This window comes from Danio rerio, chromosome 8 (genome assembly GCF_049306965.1).
Source record: "Danio rerio strain Tuebingen ecotype United States chromosome 8, GRCz12tu, whole genome shotgun sequence".
NCBI lineage: Eukaryota > Metazoa > Chordata > Actinopteri > Cypriniformes > Danionidae > Danio > Danio rerio.
Window position 1 is genome coordinate 29,546,388 of NC_133183.1, and position 20,507 is coordinate 29,566,894.

Genomic DNA, 20,507 nt, shown 5'->3' on the forward strand with positions numbered 1-20,507 from the left:
TCTGGCATGTTTCCTACAGCAGGCCCATCTGCTACACCACTGCCTAATCCCTACCCCTAAACCTCACTCACTCACTCACTCACTCACTGTCCTTCAGCATAGTTACTAATTTATCAGGGGTCGCCACAGCAGAATGAACCGCTAACTACTATGACATATTTTTCCTACAGCGGGCCCATCCGCTACGCCACTGCCTAATCCCTACCCCTAAACCTACCTCACACACTCACTCACTCACTGTCCTTCAGCATAGTTACTAATTTATCAGGGGTCGCCACAGCGAAATGAACCGCTAACTATTCTGGCACATGTTTCATACAGTTGGCCCTTCCGCTACGCCACTGCCTAATCCCTACCCCTAAACCTCACTCACTCACTGTCCTTCAGCATAGCTACTGATTTATCAGGGGTCGCCACAGCGGAATGAACCACTAACTACTCTGACATGTTTTATACAGCGGGCCCATTTGCTACGCCACTGCTTAATCCCTACCCCTAAACCTCACTCACTCACTCACTATCCTTCAGATAAGTTACTGATTTATCAGGGGTCACCACAGCAGAATGAACCGCTAACTACTCTGGCATGTTTCACACAGCGGGCCCATCCGCTACGTCACTGCCTAATCCCTACCCCTAAACCTCACTCACTCACTTCAGCATAGTTACTGATTTATCAGGGGTCGCCACAGCGGAATGAACCACTAACTACTCTGACATGTTTTATACAGCTGGCCCATTTGCTACGCCACTGCTTAATCCCTACCCCTAAACCTCACTCACTCACTCACTCACTCACTCACTCACTCACTCACTCACTGTCCTTCAGCATAGTTACTGATTTATCAGGGGTCGCCACAGTGGAATGAACCTCTAACTACTCTGGAATGTTTCATACAGTGGGCCCATCCGCTACGTCACTGCCTAATCCTTACCGCTAAACCTAACTCACACACTCACTCACTATCCTTCAGCATAGTTACTTATTCATCAGGGGTCGCCACAGCGGAATGAACCGCTAACTACTCTGGCATGTTTCATACAGCGGGCCCATTTGCTACGCCACTGCATAATCCCTACCCCTAAACCTCACTCACTCACTTACTCACTCACTCACTCACTATCCTTCAGCATAGTTACTGATTTATCAGGGGTCGCCACAGTGGAATGAACTGCTAACTACTCTGACATATGTTTCCTACAGCAGGCCCATCCGCTACGCCACTGCATAATCCCTACCCCTAAACCTCACTCACTCACTCACTCACTCACTCACTCACTCACTGTCCTTCAGCATAGTTACTGATTTATCAGGGGTCGCCACAGCGGAATGAACCGCTAACTACTCTGGCATGTTTCATACAGCGGGCCCATCCGCTACGCCACTGCTTAATCCCTACCCCTAAACCTCACTCACTCACTCATTCACTCACTCACTATCCTTCAGCATAGTTACTAATTTATCAGGGGTCGCCACAGCAGAATGAACCTGTAACTACTCTAGCATATGTTTCATACAGTGGGCCCATCATTTTCACTCACACTAATACACTACTGCTAATGTAATTGATCAGTACCACTATAGCGCATGGGTTTGGACTGTGGAGGAAACCTACGCTGACACGGGGAGAACATGCAAACTCCACACAGAAATGCCAACTGGCCCAGATGACACTCGAACCAGCGACCTTCTTGCTGTTAGACAACTTCTTGTCGGCATAAACCTAGCCATAACTGTAAATTATTCTCAATATCAGAGAGGATGATTAGTCGTACAACAATGATGTAGAAGCATGTAACCCTCAATGTAAATCAACCTTAACATAAAATGTGAACTTATTCATCAATCTGATTGACTAATAGAAATGTTGTTCCAGGTTCAACAGGTCAAGGGTGTCAAACTCAGTTCCTGGAGGGCCACTGCCCTGCACAGTTTAGTTCCCAGCCTGCTTCAACAAACCTTTAGGTTTCAAACCATAGACATTATAATAGAAAGCTAAACGCCTCATGGTCCGCTTCAGTCCGTTGTTCCGATAAGTCAACGAGGTTAATCCGGTTATGACTGCTCTATAAACAGAGGCAACTGAACAGAGGAGCTGCTGTTTTGCCTGATATAAAATATAAGAACAGTGTATTTTCTTAACTGATTATAGTTTTATGGTGTCAAAAAAAAAAAAAAAAAAAACTTCCTGGCAAGTCTGTTGGAGCTAAATTCAGCAGGATTGTGGCCCTCCATAACCAAGTTTGGACACCCCTGGTTTAAAGTGATCTATTGTCTGGGTTGGTGTTGTATATCCAATTTAAACTAGCTTGTAATAAGCTGCCAGTACATTTCCTGTTATTTTACAGACGTATTTCTCTAGATATTATTTCTTATACACTATATCATTCAAATACTGAAATGTCAATTAAAAGTCACTTTGTTAAACTGTAGAGTTGAATTTTCAACATCAAAAAAGTGGACAGAGCAGAGATCAACATCCCATAATTAATTTTGTTATGAGTTTAGTTTTTTGTAATGCATATAGTGTATAAATGGCTCTAAATAGCTGTCCCACAGTAAAAACTCTTCATGGTAAAACGGTATAGTTGTTGTACCAAACAATGAATTAGTTATAACAAAGTTATACTTTTCAAGTTCATAAAAGTGATATCAAGCCTTGTTAATGGGGCATCTATCTATTATAATGTCTGTTTCAAACAAGCCTGGAGGACTCAATTAGTTTGATCAGGGATGTTTCATTGAAGTAAAGCTGAACTGTGACCTGTAGCCTTCCAGGAAGAGTTTCACACATGTGAGATGTTAATCCAAGAACATGTTCCACTAGGTGAAATCACAATATCTGTGTATTCAGCACTCTCATTATGCAAAAAGCACAAGTTTAATAGAAACAGTGAATGCAAAGCAAGGCAACTAAAACTTCTGTCAATGAGAGACTGACTGTCTTCATACAGAGCTCAGTCTGAGGCCTACCCTCTGACCAGGCTGATCAGGCTCTTTCATCCTCCTCATCCTCCTTCTTTTCCTTCCCTCTTTTCAGGTTGTCGCCATTGTTCATATCTAAATTTGTAACACCTGTGTCTATTCTGGCTCATATTTTGCACATGCAGCTGTGAAAAAAATAATACAGAACTGGCACACATTCATACAGCTATCGTATCATTCCAAGTGTTTTATTTGTTTTTAACTGTCACTCTTTTTGTGTGGTGTTTTGTAACAAGAGCATCACAGTGCAAATCTGTTATAGTGGACACACATCTGTTTAGACTTTTGTGTAAAGAGTGTCTGAAACTGCCTGAACTTAAGTTATTACAGAAAGACCATGGCTTTATTCCATTAAGAATTTGGCTGAAAAATATAAAATGCATGTAGTATTAATACATTATTATTATCAGTGTTGGGTAAACGATTTAAAAAAAGTAATGAATTACTACAACATTAAAGTTGTATTTACAGCTCTTCCAGAATACTTATCAATATTTCTTGAAACTAGTAACTGAACACACAAACAAATATCCACAAATACACTACAGCAATGGACTTGTAGTTTTGTAGAATTGGTGTTAATAAGGTAAGAGTGAAGAGTTTCAGTGAGTCTGTGTCAGTTTTCACGTTTAGTGTCTGAGCAGTTAAAAAAGGCTGTAAATTGCTTTTCTACCATATCTAAAATGTAATTAAATTACTCAAGAAGAAATGTAATCACTTCACTCAATACTATCAGAATCTCTATAAATCTCAGTGCATAGGAAATATAAATCAACACTTTTTATTCTTTAAATATAATTTAAACCTGTCCTTTTAGCTTTCCTAACTTAAACAAATACTTTATTATCAACATGTTATTTAGATAACAAACAGAACTCTGGAAAAAGTTAAACATATAAAAAGTTTCCAAGTGATTTAACTATATATTATACACAGAACTGGCAAATGTCTTAATTCATTGTTTACATTTGAATGAAATAAACAGGCTTGAAGTATTTCTTATTTTATTTTTTACATTTTTTAAGTTTTAGAAAAAAAATATATTCACTTTGTGATTTCGTTACAGTAAGTTAACTGATTATTTTGGACTATACTCCCATCACTGATTATATTTATCTTTATCTAAAATGTAATTAAATTACTCAATAAGAAATTTATTCACTCATACTATTTATAATATATGTAAATCTCAGTGCAAAGGAAATATAAATAATACACTTTTCATTCTTTATAAATGATTTAAACCTGGCATTTTAGCTTTCTTAACTTAAACAAATACTTATTAACATGTTATTTAGATAAACAGAACTCTGGAAAAAAGTTAAACATGTATACAAAAAGTTTCCAAGTGATGATACCATTTATTATACACGGATATACATCAAATTATATATTATATTCTGCCTAATTTCCTCCCGGTTGGACTCGGAGCTCCTCTCCTCCTTTCTTTCCCGGGCAGCTGAGCTCTTTGTAGCCGGAGGGAGCGTAGCTGCGGGCGGGGGAGGTGCGCGGTGCGGTCGCTGACAGTGTAGGACAGACAGACAGTTCAAAGAACACACAAACCAGGAAAACATTTGATTCTGTTGCGTGTCGCTCTCGCGGGCCGTTTCGCGCTATTATGCCACAGTATTTCTCGGATCTGCTACTGTACCGCCTAAACTAAGTTACATACTGTACTTCCGTGTTATCCGTTCCCTCGGGGATACAACGCGATCTGCGCAGAAACAGTACGATTCAAACCTAGAATAAAGTACCGTGCTTAAGGACACCAAATATAAGGCTTTCTTGACGCAGTTTGGTCATTTTCATTTAAATACTAATTAAAGCCCAATTTTATTCATACTGTCTCTTTTATTCTGTGAAGTAACCATAGTAACTTGCTGCCGCCATCTTTATTTTTACGCACTTCGCCTCTGATTCGTCAGATCAATAGGGGGCGTGACATCCTCCTTGTATCTTTCTGATTGGCCAGATCCCAAAAGTGTGTATCATTGCGTCATTGCAGTTCTCCTAGAGGGCGCTGTGTTATACACACTTTTGGGGTGGGGGGATACACACTTAGATACACAAATCATGTAAAAGTGCATTTTGAGGACAAGTGAGATTTTAAGCCAGGACACCATTTTGAAGCATGCTGAATACTGCTATATGGTCAGACAAATGAGGACCAAGAAAAAGTCCTCATTTGTCAAGGTGGTCCTCATTTTACTGGTGTGTACTCTGGCGAAAGTCCTCATTTTGGACATAAGCAAGTACACACACACACACACACACATACACACACACAGAGATCTAACAGCCTTCAGTGCAGCATGGGTGGAGAGGTGTGGTGCACCGGTCACTGAATCCAGCATTGGCGCTCTCAACTCGCCGCACATTCTGTTTTTATATTATGCTCTGTGTTTGTCACAAGTCATCTGAGCTCAATGCTTAGCTGCTCCGCCTTAAGCCCCTTTTACACATACAGATCATTCTTAAAAGTGTTCCTCCATATGTTTCTATCGAAGTTGTTCACAATACTTAACCATCCACATAGTTTGTAATGCAGTCAATATTTACAAATTTACAAAGCTGACGTTTCAAGCTTATTTTTGGTTGATTTTTGTCAGAATTTACCAGTGTTTTGGAATAAATGTTGATCGATCTTGCCTGTGTGAGCAGCACTTTTTTTAATTTACTGGTAAAGTCATTTCCGCATATTTACCAGTGTGAAAGGGACTATTATTTTGATGTGATATTTGACAAAATGACAACCTAGTTATATTATATTCATTACTTCGGTTATAGATGCTGTACTAAGTGTATACTAAATAATTAATATTAATTATATTATTTATATTAGTTATATGCAATATTAATGTATTGTATTCAAATGCAAACAGTACAATACAGTGACTGAATTAATTTTATAAACAGGGTGTAATAAGTACAATACATATATGTTGTACTTGTTACTGTACATCCCTGTTTATAAAATTAAATCAGTGTACTGTATTGTACTGTGTGTGTGTGTGTGTGTGTGTGTGTGTGTGTGTGTGTGTGTGTGTGTGTGTGTGTGTGTGTGTGTGTGTGTGTGTGTGTATATATATATATATATATATATATATATATAGTATATGACAATTTATATAGAAATACAAATAACAAAGCTAAAAAACATTCTAAGTGGAGTCATTTACAGATTTACAGGGATTCGTTATAGAAAATATATTTTTGTGCTTTTAGTTTGAACAATTCCTCTTTTTCTTGTGTGTCTTTCTCTAGTAATGGCAGCTATCCGTAAGAAGCTGGTGATTGTGGGAGATGGAGCCTGTGGAAAGACCTGTTTGCTGATTGTGTTCAGTAAAGATCAGTTCCCTGAGGTCTACGTGCCCACAGTGTTCGAAAACTACATTGCTGACATAGAAGTGGACAGCAAACAGGTGGGTTGTTATTATACTGTGCTGGACACGTTCTTCCTTTTTTTGTGGGCACATACACTGAGAAGCTGTCTGTTTGTTCATGTGTGCAAGCATATGTGCGTTTATTTTTATGTTGTTGGCATATCGGATTTGTTCAGTTTGTGAATTTTGTTGAGGGCAAAATTTATGGCTCACTTATAAGGGCATTTTAAGGAGTCATATTTTGTTTGTTTGTTTTTTATAAGAAGAAAATATGGTCTTATTACTTCAAGATAATTGTTGAAATTTGATGCTGGCTTGTAGAATACCATGAAGACTACTTTTGTGTTAATAGTACAGCAACTCGTATGCAATTTTATTTAGTAATGCATTTTTGAAAGTATGTGGGCTAAGGTTTTACTGTGATTTATTTTTATATTACATATGCTTTTAAATATATAAAAATATAACAATATATATTATATATATTATATAATATATAATTATATATTATATAATATATAATTATATATAATATTATATATATATATATATATATATATATATATATATATATATATATATATATATATATATATATATAATATTTTTTATTTATTTATTTACATTTTCTTTTGTGTCAATAATATTTATCAACAAATACTATTTTAAAAGTATTAATAGTATTGATTTGGCTTCTTCGCTATCATAAAAGCCAAGCAATACTCTTAAAGATGTACAACCCTACAATATCGTTTGGGAATAAATTCATATAAAGCCACATTATTAAAACCAATCTATGTTAAAGCAGTGTTTCTCAACCATGTTCTTGGAGGACCACCAACACTGCATGTTTTATGTGTCTCTTTTTCTGTCACACCCATTACAGGTCTATCAGTCTCTGCTAATGGGCTGGTGATGTCATGTGTGTTTGGTTAAGGAGAAACGGTAAATGTGCAGAGCTGGTGGTCCTCCAGGAACGTGGTTGAGAAACACTGTTAAAGGAATAGTTTGAAACCAAAAAAATTATATTTTCTGATTTCTGCTCAGCCCCAGGCCTTCCATGTTGTTTGACTTTTTTCTTCAGCTGAAAATGATTTCATATTTTTTTAGGAAAACATTTCTGTATTTTTTTTTAAGTGATTCGAGTGACCGGCCATTTTTAACATTTTTTAGATTTATGCCTCCTCATAGTAATCGACAAAGCCCTATTCAATTAAATAAACGTTTTAAGGGGAATACAGAGTCATATACGCTACTATTTTACTTCAAATGTGGTTTAATGTTTGTACTTCCATATGAAGACTTTTTGTCCTATGTGTAGTTCAGTCAAGCTTTAATAACTTCAGATTTATAATTTTTTTACAATTATTTTTATTATTTTAATAATTTTTAAATATACATTTATGGGTACTGACATTGATCTTAATGCCAGTCAGAGTTTAGAGACGTTCTTTTGGCTGACAAAACACTGAATGGTCTTCATATCCATCTCTCTTTCAGGTGGAGTTGGCTTTATGGGACACAGCTGGCCAGGAAGACTATGATCGGTTGAGGCCATTGTCTTATCCAGACACAGATGTTATCCTGATGTGTTTCTCTGTAGACAGTCCAGATAGTTTAGGTACGTAACTAACTACACGCGTAACTGTATTTTTTAAAGGAATGTCAGGAAGAGTTCATTTGAAAGAAAAATTATACTTTGTACAAGGACACATTCAATTAATTATAATGTATAAAAATATTTTGATTTCAAATAGAAATTAATCTTATATTATATTAAAGAACTGTTTTCAACACTGACAAGAAGAAGAAATACTCCTAGAGCAATAAATCAGCATTTTTAGAGTAATCTTTAAGGGTCATATGAAACTGAAGACTGAAGTTTTGAGGCTTAAAATACTGTTTTGCATCATGGAAACAAGCTACACTTTAAAGTGTATCAAAGGGCACCTATGATAAAACATCTTTTGTAAGCTGTTTGGGCAGAATTGTGTGTAGGTGTGTCATCTATCATACTGGAGTCATAGAAAGACAATTTAACGACAGTTTAACAATAGAACGTAAGAGTGTGGTTTCCCCACCCACCAAATAGATTGACAGCCACATATTAACATGTCTCTGTAGTAACATGTATAATCATATCAACAAAACAGAATGTGCGTAAAGCGACCGGGATTAAAAGATCTGTTCAGCTCTCTTTGATTATCAATCATCATCAAATGTGATCAAGAATGAGTTTTACATGTTTAAAGGGTTTTTAAAACAGTGCATGTTTGTAATGAATTACAGCGATTTTACCGTATTTACCTTATCACCACAAGCCGCATGTCAGTACAGTTATAAAAGAAGCCGCTTGAATCCCAGTTTGTGATTGTTAAATCTGGTTTATTTTTTACATAAACATAACAGATACCCATACAACAGTGGATATTAACTTGTATACTGTCACATTTGCCATGCAAAACATTACAAAGTTAAACACACGCTGTGTGTGTGTGTGTGCGTGTGCGTGTGCGTGTGTGCGCGTGTGTATGCGTGCGTGAGTCCGCTGCATGCGTGTGTCCGCTGCGTGTCTGTGTGTGTGAACTTTGTTACGACACTGTGTGTTGCATCATTGCAGAAAGGCTTGAATTAAATCCATAACAAATACATCAAATAATCATTGGGAAAGATTTTACTGTAGTATTTCTCACAAACGTAACATGAGGTCTGCTTTCTTAATGGCTGCCACTGTGATGTTTATCTGACTGAGGCACACTATGACAGGCGGTGGGAACGGTGGGTATGGAGAACTAGCATTAAAATTACCGCCAATAAACAGATACATTGTGTTCAGAGCAGCAAATTCCAATATTCTGAAAGGTATAATACAAATCTGATGAGTGTTTTGTGCTGAAACTTCAGACACATTCTGGAGACAAAAACGATTTATCTTAAATCTTGAAAAAGGGGCAAAATAGGTGCCCTTTAAAAAGGACAACACTCATTTTCAGTTGTAGTAGTCACAATTCATTTAAAACTAAAATCATAAAAATTACAACTTATAACAACATAATTGCATTAGAAACATTTCACAAATTCTTACTCTAATTCCAAGTTTGGAACAGTTGGGTAAATTGAAGTTAAAAAAACAATAAAACTGAAGTGGTAAATTAAGTTTGTAAAGGCTACATTAAATTTAAGATAATTGAATAAAGGGGTAGTTCACCCAAAAATTGAATTTGCTGATCATTTACTCACACTTAAGTGGTCATAATCTGAATTTGTTTCTTCTGTTGAACTTAAAGCAAGTTTTGTTGTAAAGAATGTTGGAAAAGCAGCAATTGATATCTATAGTAGAAACAAAAAAGAACAATGGAGGTTAATGGCTACTGCTTTCCAACGTCCTTTAAAAATATCTCCTTTTGTGTTTATTGAAGAAAGAAATTCAAACCGCTTTGGAACAAGTGGAGGGTGAATAAATGTTTATTTTTGACTGAACTATTTCTTTTAGCACTGTAAAATATTTTAATGTAATAAATAAATTCAGTTCATTGCAATACTGCATCGTCAGTAAGTGTTTTTTTTCTGTTCTTTTGCAGAGAATATTCCAGAGAAATGGACGCCAGAGGTAAAACATTTCTGTCCCAACGTTCCCATCATCCTCGTGGGGAATAAAAAGGACTTAAGAAATGATGAACACACACGCAGAGAGTTGATCAAGATGAAACAGGTATGTGTTTTTGTGTGTGCGCACGTTAAGCAGGTGTTGCCATAGTAATGTGAAATAGAGTTTTGTAAAACACAGCGAAGGCCTTTTGTTGGCCTTTGCTTAACAAACAGGACACTTCCTGTCTCTGACAGCCACAGAGGAAAATGGAAACGCAGCTGTTTCCTGTGGGGATAAAGCGGCCCTCTGGGATTGCATCATGCTGGAGGGTGTTTGCAAGAACCGGTAGCCAAACCTCCATTTTAGTCAGAATGATACTTTAATAAATTTAGCAGTTGCTCTTTTTTTTTTTTTTTTTCGAATATGATTTGCTAATTTATTTGAAACTGCTTGCATAGTTTCTTATGCCTCTTTATATTCTTTCAAATTGCATGGGTATTTTTGCCTACAAGCATTGTTGTTGAACGGAACTGTGGGTAGAGATATTTGAGAAACCATTTAAGGTCGCTTACAAACAGTGGCGTTAGTGTCTAGGAATGCTCATTGAGATCAAACCTTGATTCTATCTCCACAGGAATGTGGCAGTTTGTTAGTCATGTGTTATTTTTCAGCATAATACAGAAAGAAATATCTACTGCAATGTAGACTACTGTTTTGATTGCTCCTTATTACAAAAAAAAAAAAAAAATATATATATATATATATATATATATATATATATATATATATATATATATATATATATATATTAGGGGTGTAACGATACACTCAGCTCACGATACGATGTGTATCACGATATAGTGTTCACGATTTGATATGTATCACGATATTTGGAATAAAAATTGAAAATTTAACTGAAATGCAAATTTTACCAAGTAAACTATTTTTTTTGTATTTCTTTTGTTTTAACTTGTTAAAAGGAACCTTCTTTTAGAAAATATATTAAACAGGCCTGTCTCTGGAAAATAAAACAATTTAAAAACTTCTTAAAAATATTATTGAAATGACAGAGAAAATTAAGGAACAATTTAAGTAAAGGTGCAAAAAATAAGCTTTCTATTCAATTGAATTTAACAGTAAGAGCTTAAGGCTTTGCTTGGTCAATTGCGTTTTTTGTGTGTGCAAAAAAAAATCCACATTTCCAGCTAATCAGCAGTTCTATAAGATAATGCTGAACTTATGTGTATCTGTCTGAGAGGTTTTTATGGATGGCTGTCTTCATGTTGGGCATGATGAGTGACAGGGTGGCCGTCTTATCATTACACAGGACAGTCGTGACTCTTTTTAGCAGTTTAGGCAGGTTTACTATTTCTTCGGCGTCGCTGATGTCGGCGCTATCAAGTGTATCATGTTGCATTTTTGTGTACCTTTGTACTCAAATTTAGCTTCAAAGGGTTAGCTCGTCGTAATCATAACTCTAAAATGCGATATGATTGTTTAAATAATGTGTACGTTTTCGGTTTCATTTACACTGCTAAGTGCTGTTCAAACTTCCCACGCGGCTCCTGAAAGATCACTCTGTTCCACAAACTGAATATTGTTTACTACTTTATTAGTCACAACCTGCAGGTTCTGTTCACTGAAGCAGACGCGCGCGTGGCAAGCCGTTTTAACATTTAAACCTTTGTTCTGACTATCCATAAATATATTTAATTCATATTTAATTAAATTCATTTAGAGATATCTCTAATTATATTTTGACTAGTCGAATTATAATTATGACTAGTCAAAATATAATTAGAGATATCTCTAAATATATTTATGGATAGTCAGATCAAAGGTTTAAATGTTAAAACGGCTTGCCATACGCGCGCGTCTATCATAGTCCGCCCTCTGTAGTAACAGCTCACGTCATGTGTGATTTTGCGGCCGCCAATACATCATTATATGAAGACAGAATGATATTTTAGGGTGAATTGTACCTTATAAATACAGTATGTGACTCTTTCAACACCATTAGGTCATTGTGCAAAGTATGTAAATCACTGTGAAGACTTTAAAACTTAGGATGTGTGACCCAGTATGCGTGTCAAAAAGCGGACGAGTCTAAAGCAATGACTGTACAACCGAAATGTTGCCAGACGTCTGATTTTGAGAGGATGGGCCATCCTCTATTTCAGCTCCACTCATCTTGGTCTGCTAACATTACTGCTGCTGCAATCTGAACTCACGTGTGACAGCAGGTGGAACGTAGCTCACGTGCAAACAGCTCAACTAATAAGAGAAAACGGACGTCATATCGTAATCAAATCGTCATAACGCCACGATGCATATCGAGACATTTTTGCATCGCAATAAATCGTACAACGATAAATCGTTACACCCCTAATATATATGTATAGAGTGAGTAGGGAAAATTGCTAAGTACATTTGCTAGAATGGCATTTCAAACACCATTAGGATATATTCCTGTTTTGTCCTGGATGATGTTAATAGTTTTTATTGGATATTCTTAAATTGTGGAGTTGTAACCTACCTTTGCTTAGAACTAGTAAGTTTTTATTAAATAAAATTTTTATTACCATTTAAATTTTAATGTCAGTCTGAATTCAGCTCCATATGTCATTGCCAGTGTCTAGGCAATTATGGAAGGTAATAGTGTGGCAACAATGGAAGTTTGCCTTGGATAAAAATAATATATAATGATGGAATTTTAGTTTGTTTGAATGAACTGTTTAAGTAAGGGATAAAGTGCATACAGGCGGTTGTTATTGCTGATTTCTTTTTAATTAGATACAAAACATTGTTCTGAGTTGTAATCATTTATATATATATTTTTAAATTAAATTACGCTGACAGAAGCAAAAACGGCTGAATGGAGCATACACTAACCCAGGGGTGCCCAAACTCATTTATGGAGGGCCAGTGTCCTGCAAAGTTTACTTTCAACCCCAATCAGACACACCTGGGTTAGCTAATAAAGCTCTTACTAGGCTCTCTAGAAACATTCGTGCAGGTGTGTTGAGGCAAGTTGAAGCTAAAATCTGCAGGACTCCGGCCCCCCAAGACCGAGTTTGGACACCCCTGCACTAACCTATGTATTATTACACTGTTGTCCGAAATACTTGATTCTGATTGGTCAGTCGTGGCATTCCGAGGCATGTTATTCTGAGACAATCTTTGAATAAGATACAGACTCAACTTCGAATCACCTTGACCCTCAGTGAATCTGTTCACATCCATATATACACCCATATTCATTTACATCTGCTTGTCTTTCACGTCACTGTCTTTGAAAGTTTTTTTTTTTTTTATTTATTTATTTTTATTACTGTTTCCATCTTGTGACTGAATAATATCTAGGTTAGCGAATGTTCCATTCAGCAGCATTTGTTTTTGGTGACTTAACTAAATAATTATTAGGTTAGTGTATGCTCTATCAGCTTCATTGAGCTGTTTTGTTTTCAGTCACCTTTCCATTTAATTAAAAAATTTACAAACTATTATGGCTCAGAACAATGTTTTTTGTAATTTTAATGTTTTGGAGCAAGTAGCTGTGTAATAAGTAGGATAACATGCATTAAGGAAGTTGTTTTCACAGAATAACGCCCTTAAGTCTTATACAACAGCCCTCCAATTCATGTTGGGCTGCTGATAAACCTCCTTGATGTTCTTTATCTCTTATATAACATGTCTTGAAATGTTCTGTCTGACCAATCAGAATCGAGTAATTTAGAGAGCCATGATTTTTTTTTTTAACAATGGTGAAAATTAATTAAACTGAAACCATTTCCTTGACATGCCAATGAGGTTCCAGCTGTCTATCAGGAAGTATCAGGAAGAATGGTTTTCATAGTTTCTGCACAACCTGCTTGAAATCATTTTGCATTTTTAGTGAATTGAGTTGAAATATGAGACCCAAAAAGACAACATGAAAATAAATGTATTTAGATAAATATTATAATGTAATAATACATATTTAATTGGGCTTTTAGGATGCATACTGTAATATGCTTTGGCATATCAAAGCAGAAGTAAACATTTTATTCCTAAAATGTTCAAAACATGTTATTAAACACAATATAGCACTGCAGATGTAGTGGAATTGTTCAATTCTATACACAATACTGTTTTTGCTAAGGAAAGTAGTTGTAAAAAGAAAGCTGGATCAGATAAATCTTTGAGCATCACACTGCCTTGTTTAATTTCTGAATGAATCTGTAGTGAAACAAATCATTTATGTCAGTGAATTGATTATAACAATAATAGCTTTGTTTCTAAATGAATCAGCATTTGAGTTTTTTTGTCCCTAATTTACTGTTGGTGGCTGTTTTTGACCCATTGACTTCCATTATAACCACAATTTTTTTTTTATTACAACACCATGACACCATATAATCATGCATTTTTGATTGTTGGTGGATTTCCTGGTTATGAAGAGGTAAAATTTGTATTTTTTACTGTTGATCATCAGTTGGCACCATTAAACTTGTGCAAAAAAGCTGGATTTTATATGGAGTATACAACAAATTAAAATGTGTCTGAGTGTGTGAAAGTGTGAGAGTGACCTTTACACACATTGATGTGTCTGAGAAAATCAAAATATGCATCTCAGCTCTCTCGGAACTAAAAGTAAATAAAAACAAAGACTGTGTAAATATGCACCATCAAATGTGGTTATAATAAAAGTCAATGGGGCAAAAACAGACAGTAAATTAGGAAGAAAAAAAATGAAAATCTAACAATATGTCAAGGCCAATGTTGTTACTAATTGTTCACATGTTCAAGACTGTAATAAGAAGACAAACTGTAATATAACAATTACTTTTTATGTTGTAAATATGATATTTTGTGTTTTTTCACCAAATCAGTGACATCATTTGTTTAATTAACAGATGTTTGCATAGAAAATACGTATCTGATGTTACCACTTCATTCACTTTTTCTGCAATACATTGGTAATACATTTTTCAGGGTTATTGGATAGATACAAAGTTCAATAGAAGTTATAGAACAGAATTGAAACATGTCCTTGATAAAATAATTATGGTAGTCTGAACTTTGTTAACAAAATGAAACTAGCGTGAGAGATTATTTGCTGAAAGAATGCTGCCTTTTATCTTATGTGTGTGTTTCAGGAACCTGTCAAACCAGAGGAGGGCCGTGACATGGCCAACAGAATCAGTGCATTTGGATACCTGGAGTGTTCTGCAAAAACTAAGGATGGAGTTCGAGAGGTATTTGAAATGGCCACCAGGGCGGCGCTGCAAGTCCGTAAGCGCAAGAAGAGAAGCGGCTGCCTGCTGTTATGAGCGACACACTGAAACACATGCGCGCACACACACACACGTCTCCTTGTACCTTTCAGCAGCTGATCCCAAGAGACACCTTTAATACCTACCACAACCCAGGTGTGGATGACAGAAAAATATTTATAAAGAATCTGCACCATGTGTGTGTGCGTCAGTAACCAATACCTCTCCATTCTGCCATCTTTCTCTTTACTTTTCTTTTCGCCAATATACTTTTCTTCTCTGGACTGACTGATTAATTTTGTATATGTACATAAATCCTCTCTGTCTCTTTTGATTCTGGTTTACAGTTATTCTATGCCTCTGTATATGATGCTCGGTGATTTAAGTTTAAAAAACAAAACAAAAGCAAATATACATTTATCATTCATTTAAACTGCCAGTTTGTGGTATGTCTTTCGTTTATTTGACTGATGACTGTGTTGAAATGCCAGCTTATCCTGACCATAGTCAGAATATAGATGCCCTATTTCTTTCATATTAATGAAAACAGCATTGTGATGAATAGAAGTACAGTGTTTGAATAATTCGGCTTTCTTCTATAAACATAAGTATTGTTTTTTTTAGCTAATGAGTTTTTTAGTTTTTTCTTTTAACTCAAGTATAGTTGTGCGTCAAGTTTAAACCTTATGTAATGGCTTTAGCAGGCCGAAACAGTTAGCAAATTATTGAATTACAATTGAATTAGCAATATGTGCTAACTGAATTAGCTTACTCGGCCTGTCAGATTAGCACAATACAATTATCCCACAATTTCAGAAGTGACATGAAATCAGGACAGTTTATCAGCTTTAGTTAATACCTGCTATAAAAGCAGCTCTGTCTGTCTTTCCAATTTCAACCACAAACTAGCCATAGCTTTGCTACTCTAATAGTAGTGGTGTTTGTTGGGACTGTGGTTATAAATGATAATCTACCAATAAATGAATATGCTCATTACAACATTTTAACTATTCTTAACCAAGTGTTGTAACTTTGAAACCTTCAAAAATGAATCAAAACACACAAATACCTGTATTTGTACTATATCTTTTATTATTATTATTTTTATTTATTTATTTTTTTTGAGCGATGAAGGTAGTGGAATGAATGAATAAAGTTCTGGGGTCTGTTCTTCGTCCGTGGATTGCTCCGGATTTGCTTATTGAAGATTGGACCCGATCCAGGATCATTTTGTTTTTTAAATCATCCGAGAGTTGTTGTCATAGCAAAAGTTCTGGTAGCTCAAACCTGCTGGGGAAGCAGGCTTATTTCATATAAAGAAGATTAGATCGGGTCATTTCAAGCAAAGGTAATACTGAAAGTGTGTATTGAATATGGTCTTACAGTAATAGTTATATACACTTGGGAAAGCAGTAAAATAGTTTTAAAAATTATATAAATCAAACTTATGCAATCTGCACTTCGAAATAAAAGTACAAAAACTGCTCCCCAAAGGGTTCAAAGAGAACATTTATTAATATGGACTTTGATACAAACGCAATCTATTTTAAGGTTCCAGCTTTAGTACAATTTGTGTATGATAATAGACATATTTTTAAAGGAATTATAATTTATGCAAGTTGCAGACACCTTAACCAATATCAAAATGCTTTTTTTTTTTTTGGTGCAAAATTAACTTAAACAGCCAGCTATTAAGAGACTTGAATAGACCTAGACTACTACACTCTCAGAAATAAAGGTACATGAGCTGTCACTGGGGCAGTATCTTTTCAAAAGGTACATATTTGTACCTGAAGGGTCCAAAATGGTCCCTCAAAGGTACTTTTTAGGTACATCTGGACACTTTTATGCACCTTTGAGGTACCACAGTGGACTTTTTGGGTACAAATATCTTTAGAAAAGGTACTGCCCCACTGACAGCTCATGTACCTTTATTTCTGAGAGTATATAATAAAGAAAATCTGCTCTAAATGTAAAACTAAATAAATTGCTAAATATTCTTGACACATGAAAGTGTAAAGCCTGCAGCCCACATCAGAGGTGGAAAGTTATTGCGTGTCATTTAACAAACAGTTTATTACAAAATGTATATAATTTTGCCCACCAGGATAATTGAATATTAATCAGATGATGTCATTACGCTGCTGTGCCCTCAGCCAATTCTTGCATTGCTAATCATGATTTCAAGGATTTATAGATCGGTCCTTCACACCAAGTGCAGCGATCTCAGTTCAGTTCATCCAGGTATTTTTTTCTGTTTCACAAACTTGTTTAAAGAACCAAATTGGCCACAGATCAGTTATCAAGATTAAAAGATCCAGGATCTGTCAAATCATTTTGGGAGTTAGCCCTAATGTGGTGAAGTATGTATATTTTAATATATGCAATTTGCGGCATTTGTAAAGTGCTTGAAAAGTCCTTATATTTGTTTTTGGAAAAGTTCTAAAAACCCTGAATAAAACAAATTAACATTGCAAATGGCATGCAAAGTCAAACATTTGACCTATGAACTCAGTCAAGCCCAACCAACCTCAAGTATCATGACACTTCCAATGAGAAAAACATATATACTCTACTTTTAGGGGGAATCCCTGCTGCCAGTCTTCAGTGTGTTCCGCTTGGGAAGAGTTAGGTTTAACTGGACAAACCCCTCGACTAAGTCTACATCATACAGTATGTGTACTCCAGGCACTTATTTGTCCCACAGTTCAGTACGATTGTGAGGTCATGACAGCAGCTTCCATCCACAGTGCATAGTAGTTCCCAAGTGCCCAAAGACTTACGGTCGTCCATTTAAACCCAAGTTCTGCCAGTAGTGGACACTTGTGTAACATAGTCAACTTTGCAAGAAGTTAATGAGAAAGGGGTCTGGATGCAGACCTGGTGCAGTGCAATCTGAGCTGCATCCAATGCTTTTTAGGCTCATTCCCAATTCCACCCCTTAGCCCTTCTCCTTACCCCTACCCCTCGTTTTGCGCCTTCACGCCAATGGGAAAGCGGTGTCCCAATTCACTTTAGCTTAAAGGCAAAGGGCCAAGGGGAAGGGGTGAATAGCCCTTCGAACAAAGATTTTTCAGGGCCACACTCTAAATCAAGGGGTAAGAAAATTTCCCAGAATACACCTGCCACAATGGCAGTATTGCTGAACCCGGAATTGAGGAGATCCACAAAGATTTTTTTTTTTTGTCATTGTTACAGATTTTTATGACAAACAAACACGTTTTAATATATTCATAACCGTGTTCATGTTTTACTGTCATGCTTTAAAAAAAATAATAATAATTCGCAATCTATAATCCATAATCATAACTCCTGTATAGCAGTCCCACAACATTCTGACACATGATGATGCTTGAATACCCTGTCAGAAAAGTCTAGTGGCTGAGAATGAGCTTTTTACGGTGTCTGCTATATTGTTAATGTTGTTTTTTTGTTTACATAGATGAATATGGCCACTGTGTAAATACACAGCACAGTTACCCTCTTATTATGACATTAGATCGTTATGATAACATAATATTTGCCTTCAGTGATTTTTTTTTGAAGATAAATACCAAAAAATAGCACGACTGTAATAGCTACAGCAGTCGCGATCGTCTGATCTCATATGAAGCATGAGATCGCGATGACATATGATGACGTGTGCAGGTGTTGTATAGTGCTGTGTCCCAATTCTTAGGGGTAAATTTTGAAGCCCTTCCCCTTCACCCTCGGTTTTAAGGGCTAAGGGGAAGGGGTCAAAAAAGGAAATTGGGATTGGGGCTCACCTAACCCCACTCCTAACCCTACCCCTTACAATGACATCATTTGCTCCATTTGAGAGAATTGTGTCTGATATTGCATCGCTGAGTGATGCTATCTCAGCTTGCATCATAAAGGCTGCATCCAGATACTATTGGTTAATGAGGGAATGGCATAAAACATTTGTACTGGAACACAGCCAAAATGTCAAATGTAAAAACAGCTTTACAATTAGACATGGGCTGTGTTTCACTCCGCTTTTAGACAGACCCTCTTAAACTTCCCCAAGCACTTCTTCTCAAGAGAATCCCCGATGCCCTTTTGAAGTGTGTTCCACTTCATCAAGTCAGTGAGGAAAGTTTTTACTTCAAAACAGATGCTCAAGCCCCTGATTTCTGGAGGGAGACTGCCCCTCCAGTCCAAATTTACATGGCCTTTCCTTGATAACTCGCTTCCATCTCATTGGCATGGGTTTTAATGGGCTGAAATAGGTTTAAATGAAATGCCTTAAACCTTTAAGCATTTGGAAACTATATGCACTGCAAATGCAAGCTGCTGCAGCCATATTGTATTGTAAAACTGTATATGGTGCCAGGATTGTTCATACAAAGACTTGCTCCCTTGGTCAAAATAAAGGCTTTGATGGTCTGTTGACTTAAACGTCCCTAATCTACTTGACAAAGTGAAACACACTTCAAAACATTACCCTGGACCATATATAATTCTCAAAAGTGAGCCATTTAATCCTGTCTCGGTGTTATAATATTGGTAACAATTTACAGAAAAGTTGCATTAGTTAATGTTATTTGTTTATGTTTATGTTTATATTATGTTATTTTACTGACATGAAACAATAATCAATACATTAATTACAGTATTTATTCATCATTTTCTTATGTTAACATTAATGAATAAAAAAAAAAAACGTAATTAATTTTTAGTCCTTGTTAACTCACAGTGCATTGAATAATATTATTACAAGGCTCTCTGGAATACTGGATTCTGATTGGTCATTCACGATACTTCAATGTTATACTCTGATACCGACCAAGCAGGTACTTTGAATTAGGGCTGCACAATATATCGTTTCAGCATCCATATTGCAATGTGCACATTCACAATATTGACATCGGAAGATTTGGAATGTTGAGTTTGAATTATAGTTGACCAGGAGCCACAGAATTGTATTTATTAACTGTATTTATCAGTAATTTTTTATGATTTATGAAAAGAAAATGAGGTTTTTGTCTTGTTTCTAGCCCAAATATCTACATTTCAAAGTAAAAACACGTTTTTTTTGTTTGTTTTGTTTTTGTTTTTACTTGCCTCATTGGCAAGTTTACATGTTTTAGGGAAAAAATATATAATTTTTGACTTTTTTTTTCTTCTGAAGGTAAAAACAATACAATATGTTCACTTTATCTAAATTATTATTATATTTGGACTAGAAACAAACAAAAAAAAAGGAAGAAAAGCATTTTTAGCATCTCGATTGTTTAATTTCTGTACCTGAATACTGTTAAACTCCTCAGAAATCTGTCAAATATTCAAAC

The 20,507-nt window shown here is 35.8% G+C and overlaps 1 protein-coding gene across 1 annotated transcript in view; it reads left to right on the plus strand.

Annotated features, from left to right (window-relative positions):
* Positions 1–15,652, plus strand: part of rhocb (ras homolog family member Cb) — a 69,016-nt gene extending 53,364 nt beyond the window's left edge. Inside the window, 4 exon segments of the mRNA NM_001002445.1 lie at positions 6,251–6,408; positions 7,870–7,990; positions 9,951–10,081; positions 15,097–15,652. Of these exon segments, the coding sequence (NP_001002445.1) occupies positions 6,253–6,408; positions 7,870–7,990; positions 9,951–10,081; positions 15,097–15,270 (582 nt within the window). The 5' untranslated portion in view covers positions 6,251–6,252 and the 3' untranslated portion in view covers positions 15,271–15,652.
* Positions 15,653–20,507: the final 4,855 nt, after the last annotated feature.